This window comes from Drosophila takahashii, chromosome 3L (assembly GCF_030179915.1).
Source record: "Drosophila takahashii strain IR98-3 E-12201 chromosome 3L, DtakHiC1v2, whole genome shotgun sequence".
Classification (NCBI taxonomy): Eukaryota; Metazoa; Arthropoda; class Insecta; order Diptera; family Drosophilidae; genus Drosophila; species Drosophila takahashii.
The window spans coordinates 7,435,189-7,442,710 of record NC_091680.1 but is presented as its reverse complement, the minus strand read 5'-3'; the positions used below and the strand labels follow the sequence as shown (position 1 = coordinate 7,442,710).

General features: G+C 43.1%; 1 protein-coding gene across 2 annotated transcripts; it reads right to left on the bottom strand.

The window, feature by feature from the left end:
- Positions 1 to 3,679: 3,679 nt before the first annotated feature.
- kni (knirps) lies at positions 3,680 to 6,716 on the bottom strand. 2 transcript variants are annotated; one of them, XM_017148308.3, is made up of 3 exons: positions 6,407 to 6,716; positions 5,565 to 5,642; positions 3,680 to 5,369 (listed from the first exon to the last, which is right to left on the bottom strand). In XM_017148308.3, the coding sequence occupies exons 2-3, from the start codon at positions 5,640 to 5,642 to the stop codon at positions 4,167 to 4,169; spliced, it is 1,281 nt and encodes a 426-aa protein (XP_017003797.2). In that variant the 5' UTR covers positions 6,407 to 6,716; the 3' UTR covers positions 3,680 to 4,166. The 2 variants fall into 2 exon arrangements, with proteins under 2 accessions (XP_017003797.2, XP_070071065.1); XM_070214964.1 differs by lacking the exon at positions 6,407 to 6,716 and adding an exon at positions 5,762 to 5,828.
- Positions 6,717 to 7,522: the final 806 nt, after the last annotated feature.

The following is a 7,522-nucleotide window of genomic DNA, read 5'->3' as shown; positions in this document are numbered from 1 at the left end:
CCATCTCGAAAGGGGGTTAAAGGTGGTGGCGGCGGAATCGAAATCAATAAAGATGAGCCTCCGATTGGCAGTGTGCCATGTGATTTGGCCAGCTCGCAGGCTGCGTTCTCCCGGGCTGCCTTAAGTGGGTTAATGTCTTGCTGGGTGGAAGAACAATGGAACTGTCCGTCATCCGATCGGATCTTGGGATAGCACTGAAATTCTGTTGGTATGTAGTTACGGAGAGAGAGCGAGTTTACTGCTGAGGTCAAGTGGGAAGTGCAACATATCGCAGTTCATTAAATTTAACTCCTTTATTTGTATCATTACCAAAAGTAAGTTTATTAAAAGGTCAAAGTTTTTAATAATATTGAAAACTTAAAAAATATAGTTTGACATAGTTTAGTTTAGTTGGAAGGAGCATAATCCTCTTTTTAAACTTAGGATAACATCATTTCTGAACTTCATTGACAAATATATAAGATTTAAAAGGTATTGAATATTTGAGTATTTTGTTGATACATATCTTGTTTATAATGCTGAATATTTCATCTTAAAATTTTAATTTAAATGAAAATAATATTAATAATTCAATAATATTAAATAATTGATTTAAAATATAATAAATAATATATGCTCTTCCGTTAGTGCATTAAAAATAACTTAAACAATCTCTCAGCACCAGAACCACTTTTAATAAAAGTATCTTTGCAGCTTCCTCAATCCTCGACTCCTTGAAAAGTTAATGATCCACGCTCTTCAATTCAACTGCCAGCTGAAGATATAAATACGTTGCTGTATGTCATAGTTTGTTTTGACTATTTGTCAGCGAGCTGCGAGTTGTCTAGGAACACGCCCCTTACCCTCTTGAGAATCTAGAGAATCTCGGCGGTAATTAAGGCCGCTACCGGACGCAAAAGCAACCGAGGCATTGACTCTGTTAAGATTGCTGACTTGCCTTTAACTTTAAAATTTTATGCAAATCTTTGCATAATTTCTCATTGGAAACATGTTTCCACCATAATGTGTCAATAATATTTGCCATTTTTTCTATATTGTCTCTTTAATTCCATTGTCAGCATCGAATGCAAATTGGGAATTGAATTTTTTATTTCAGCGCGATGCCACTTCACTCGGGCTGCAATTATTTAATTTAATAAACATGTTCTTACGGCGCGCGTATTATATATGTCTTGCATGCATTAATTTGAAAGCTATAACCGATGGAACATTAGCATTGCGAACGGTGATAAATAATTAAATGCGAATGCCTTTGCAGGTGCTTGTCTTGAACTATTTTTAAAGATGTGCTCAGATGAGCCCGAGTCGCAGCTTAAGTCCGAGTCTTTGTCTCTATCTCCCCGAACTCTATTAGTAATGCATCTATCATAGATCACCCGACGAGCACACAGACACACTGCGAGGGGTCAATAAAGCATCTCGAAAGTCCCCTTTGGCGCCAGGTAACTTGATCTAGCCCGCTTGTCTGCGGACATTTTCATTGGCGCCTGCATTTTGACAGTCAATAAAATTTTGAAATGTTATACTTTTGGTCCATTTTTATGCCGAATCGATTTTATTTCCCTCCGCTTGTCTCATTCTTCTCGTCTTTCTTGTCTAAATGGCTTTTTGATTGGAGAGATTGGAGCGATGAGACAAATGAACCACTTTTTCAGTTTGACAGCCAGGTGAACCCAAAAAAAGTGTGTATAAAAACGAAAGACTTGGGCAACGAACTTGACGAATGATATGGATATACCCTGAAATGGGGTTAAAAGTCGCTCAAATCAGCCGCTGGATTTATTGTTCTCGAGGGCGTGTGCTTTATTTGGTTTTTGAAGTAAGCTAAACTTGCGACATTAAATTTATCGAAATCAAAACAAAAGACTTAGGAAACGAACTTGACTTGGGCCACATATCTAGTCACTAAATCTGACTTAGAAGTTCGTTTTTTTAGTTGTGCCTAACTTAGTTTAGGGAAATCGCATTTAAATCTTTTTATTGTTAAACGTAAGAATATAAAAGAACGAATCAGCTCAGAAATATTCTGTATTTTGACCCAGGCTTACTCTTCTGATTTACTAGAATTTTCTATAACAAAATTTACAGTGCAGTTAATTGAATGTGTACAAAATTGTTTTAAAATATTTTTAATTATTATTGGAGTATTTAATAAATTAGTTTAGTTTATCCTTAATATCAGGATTATAGTGATGAAAAACTTGAAAAATTATTTTATAAATTTATTTATATGAGCCAAAGACGAAATTAAAATGTTCATTTGCAGTCTTAATTTTATTTGAAACCTACTTAAGAGTGTATTGACTTCGCACGGCCTGAGTTTATTGTATTTTATTTCGTGTGGCTCTTTTTACTATGACTCTTTAATAAACTATAAAAATAAATTTAGAAACAATGACGACAAAACACACGTCGGAATGCGATCGTCAGCGACACAATGGCGTGCGCTGGTCCCCTGCTCCCCATTTGCCCCACATATGGGCTCCATCATGCATATTGATGATATGCTGTTCGCTGTTCATCTCTCCCATACGATACGATACGATTCGATACGATCCAATCCCACCTGGATTGTTTATTACCGTTGACGCCTCAGCCAAAGTCGAGCATTACGGAATTTTGCATCCAAGAGGAGTCGGGGGATGGTATCCTGCATAGTTCTCGTGCCGCGGCCGACTGTCCCATTCATCATCGGTTGGTGGATAAAGCAGTCAGTCAGGCCGTCGGGCCATAAACAAAGTTCGCCCCGATCGGCCAGTCAGTCAGCCCGGCCGCCTAATTAAGTGATTAAAATTCTGGCCATCAACGGGGCGTATGACTTTTGTATGTGTTAATATAAAGTTTATTATTTGAAGCAGCACGTGGTCAGCAGCACTGCCAGCCAGAATCGGCCGGAGATATCGGTTAGGCCCATATCGGAGGTATAGCCAAAGGCATAGGCCTAATGCTCATGACCGCAGCATATAAAGCAGGGAGCTCAGGGGGCCGAAACATCGAATATCTGTGCGTAACATTTGTGGCATTTTTAATTTACTACACTACTATACGACTGCCCATTGCAGTCACAGAAGAAAAAGCACTTAACGGCTGCTTTATCGGTTTTATTATCGGCCATCGGCCATCGCCGATCGACTTGCAACCGAATGTTGATTGAATTTATGCCAAAGCATTTGTTTTCCGTCTCTGTTTGGTGTTGCCATTGACAGGCCACGCCCATTTGGCCCGTGGTTAGAAAACCGAGGCAAAGACACCGCCGATCAGATATATGCTCCGATATCGCCTATGTTCGAACAGAACTGATTTTGAAACAAGAGTGGTAGCTGAATACGTAAATAATTTATGGGCTTTGATCCTAAAGGAATGTGCGGTAGTCGACAGCTAGCAGATACATCCGAAAGATAGTTTTGACCGGGCCCTATATGATCCATAATAATGTGGTTAAGTAGGGTATAAAAACGGGACAGGTCGTTAACTTATTTTGTGTATTTTAATTTTGAATATCTATTCAGAACAGTCACAGCTAAAATAAAATCAGTAAATAAGTCATTGCATTAATGAGTTTAAAAGCTAGAATTTTCTGGGGTTTTAATTTTGTATTCCTGAAAAAAATATTCCGAAATCTCCCGAAAATATTAAAAAACCACAATAACAGATTAATTTTTAATAGTTTTTATTTTTCTCTTTTTGTAAAACTAAAAGCCAATCTATAGACGTACAGTAACTAGGACTAAAATAGAATAAAATACTTAGAGACAATCAAGATCATTCTTAGACTTAACAATTTGTGTATATACAATAGCGTTTTGAGGGTGGGAATGATAACTATTTTCTAAGGATCGTTTAACTTTAAAACACAATCGCAAACAAGCTCAAAGAAATATGTACAATTTTAACGTTTTTATAAAAATAATTTTTGGATCTGAGCTCAGTATGTACGTGTAGGTGTTGGTGTTGTTGGTGTGAGTGTGCGAGTGCAATGCAACTACCCGGTCAAGCTGTCTCTTTCCAGCGAAACCTGTCTGTCTCCCCATCTCTTTCACCGCCTCAAAAGTGTGAGCGAGCACACGAAAAAATTTACATACATTTTCTTTCAAGTAACAAACAAAAAAAAACAACGAGGGTTTTTTTTGGGGGGCTCGACTCCTCCCATTTTTTCGCCGTGTACCCTAGACACACACGAAAATGCCCCTCATGGCACTGGCCGCATTGTGGGCCACCGCGAAGCCCCCAAAGTGGGTGGCCTCCAGCTTCGGCCGCTTGACCTCCGCGTGGGTGGGGGTGGTGCTGTTCGGCGAGTGGGAGTGGGAGAAACTGCTGCTGCTGGTGGCACTCAGGCACTCGGCCTCCAGCTTGCAGAACTTGCGGCGCGGAGCCATCACTTCCAGCTGATCCTGATCCTCGGAGCCGCTGTCGTTGAAGCTGTGCACCGAACTGCGCGACGTCTTCATGCTCAGATCCATGGGTCCCTCCTGTGCAACTGGAGGCGCCAGTGGAGGAGCCACACTGCTGGTTTCGCCACCAATGGAGCACACAGAAACGGGCGAAAGGCTCTGCATCTTATCCGCAAAACTCAGGGGGCTGCTGGTGGGCGTGGCTCGGATGGCGATGGGATGCAGGAGGCTGCTTTGGACCGACTTGACATCCTCCTTGACATCCTCCAGGCAAACATCGATGGGCGACTGGCGGGCTGAAGAGCAGGACTGCTGATTATGCACCACCGGTGGTTGGCTGGCGGGACTGAAGCGGTTCTGCGACTCCACGGAATCGACGCTCTGGCGGTGCTTGAACATCTCCTGGCGGTAGGCAGCATCCGCTGCCGAGGCAGCTGCTGCGGCGGCACTGGCATGGTACTGGGGGAACAGGAGGTGAGGGGGCAGCTGGAAGGGATGCGACTGATGCGGAGCCACGCCACCCATCATGCTGAAGAAGGGCAGGGCGGCGGCAGGATCGGGCAAGTAGCTGGGATAGCCGAGCAGCGACATGTGCGGATGACGGGTCACCTGTTGCTGCTGATGTTGCTGCTGCTGCTGCTGATGGTGGTGATGCAGATGGGCGGCCATGTCACCGAAACCGGGCGTATGGGGTGAACCCACCGGGGAGGAGGCCGAAGGGGCACCACCCACCGAAGGTGGAGCCTTGCCACCCGCCGCCGCGGCAGCCTGCTCGTGCTCCTGGAGGAGGCAGTGGATCTTGAACCAATTAGAGCGACGACCGTAGCGGGAGCCACCCTTCGACATGCCCACGTTGTAGCACTTCCTCAGGCGGCACGCCTTGCAGGTGGTGCGGTTCTTCTTGTCGATGATGCACTTGCCCTCGTTCTTGCACTCGCTGATGGTGCTGATGTTGTTGTACGATCGGCCAAAGAAGGACTGCAATGGAAGAAAGGAAAGTAAGGGGTTAGTTAAATTGATATAAGGAAAAAAAAGAAATCCATTCAAGAAACTTCATTCAAGATATGATGAAAAACTTTTTTTTAGCCCGTTTCTTGAATGTCTCGAGCAGTATTTCCCTCCACCCCTTTTGGGGTCTCGGAAACTATATTCTTTTCTCTCAATGGAACTTACCTTGCAGCCCTCGCAGGTGAAGGCGCCAAAATGGAAGCCCGCCGCCGGCTCACCGCACACTTTGCATGTCTGGTTCATCTGGAAAATGGTAGAGAAATACCGCGTTAGTAAGGGTTTAATCCACTGGTGGTTGTCGGGAGGTTTATGAGAGGTATATTTAATCCACAGTGAGGCGAGCGTAGGATCTAGACACTAACCAAGTTGAACACCATGTTGATTTTCGTATTTCTGTCGGAATATTGTATGATTTTCTCACGATCTCTCTGCGATCTGTTCGTTTGGAATGCTGCTGAGCAACTGATGCTGTGCCGAGCGCTGCCCAGGATATTTATAGGAAACTGCGAAAAACTCGGCAGGATGAGCGTTTTTTATGATCACAACAGGCCGAAAAAAAAAAACTTAAGCTGCCGGATTATGCAACCCTATGCGTTCATTTTCAGTTTTTTTCGCGCTGTCCAGCCATAAAACTCAGGTAGATTTTCCTTTTTTTATACGAAGTCATTACGAGTGCTGCGAAAATAGTGTTCCCTAAAAAAATGCAGCACTCCAGACCTTGACGTTCGGCCATAAAAACTCACGCCGATTTTTCCCGAGTCAAAGACAAAAAAACAAAAAATTCGGTTTATGAAAATTGCAATTTTTTTCCCCGGCCCCGCGGGCCGCACAAAAAATAGGGAAAGATGGAAATGTGGCCGCGAGTTTTTCGCGCGAAACAGTAAAAAATCAAAGTAGTGCACAGGGGATCATAAAATCTGCCGACGGCCGCGACCCAAAAACAAAAACTAAAACCGTGAATTGACTTCGATCTCTCAGGCTGTCTCGCTCTCATGTTTAGAACTTACCTTCTTGTGTTTTTCTTTTTTTTCGGCTGGGCACTGGGTTTTACGATGACTTTTTAATTGCAGCGATTCGCGATCGTTGCTGCACGTTTTTTCACTTTGATTTTCGGGTGTATTTTTCAAGCACTTTCAGATCAGTCTCTGTATGTGATTTGTTTCAGGTTTTCAACACTATGATTAAATTGCGGGATGTGATAGATCAGATAGATCGCCGGAGCAACGCGATTTCTTTGGGAACTCTCGATGTGTGTAACTGACACTTCGGCTACTGGCTGACGACTGATTTCTGGCTGAGAGGTTCGACTGGCAAGAAGCGTTTCTGTGTTTCTGAGTTTCGTTTCGCCTACTGGCCGAACTCTTTGGCTTATGTACGGGGCACTCACACAAAAGCAGACTTACCAGTTTCCAGCCCCAGCTCTCTGATAAATCACGGCCAAAACCACCACTTTTACGACTCGGATCGAGTGAGAGAGCGATCGAGCACGCACACATGCGCACCGCGCTCAAAACTCCCCTTCGAGTGAAATGTTAGCGGTAATGTTATCGCTCTGTTAGTGAATAAGCCAAAACACTCACTCAATTTAAACCTCTCTCAAACTCTCTTTTTGATTTTCGAGTCCCCTGTAATCCGGCGATTTGCATTGCCCTGATATTATTCGTTATTCGGTTATTTATTAAAGGGCGGCTGGATTTCTCACTCACTCGAATCGATTCGAATTGAATCGAATCGAACGCCAGAAACACACACACCACCTCAAGCTATTGACTTCATTTTAAACATTTGCTCATTTTATTTGGCATGGGCGGAGCCTTTTGGCCGCTGGAAATCGAAATGGTTGGAGGCCATATAACTCGCTTGGGGGTTTTAATGGCAACGTCCGTCGGTTTTTGGATACCCAGAGTTTTTCCAAAATGTAAACACCATTTTCCGATCGAATAATCCCCACAAGCCGAATGAATCATATTCATAGAAAAATAATCATATATCTCGTTATAAATCGATTAAAACGGAATAACTAACAAGTTGACCATTAATTTGTTAACATTGAATTGAAAACACATAAAATGTTAAGTAGTTAGTTCAGATAGCTTTCTAAGGGGTATAAAAAAGCATTATAA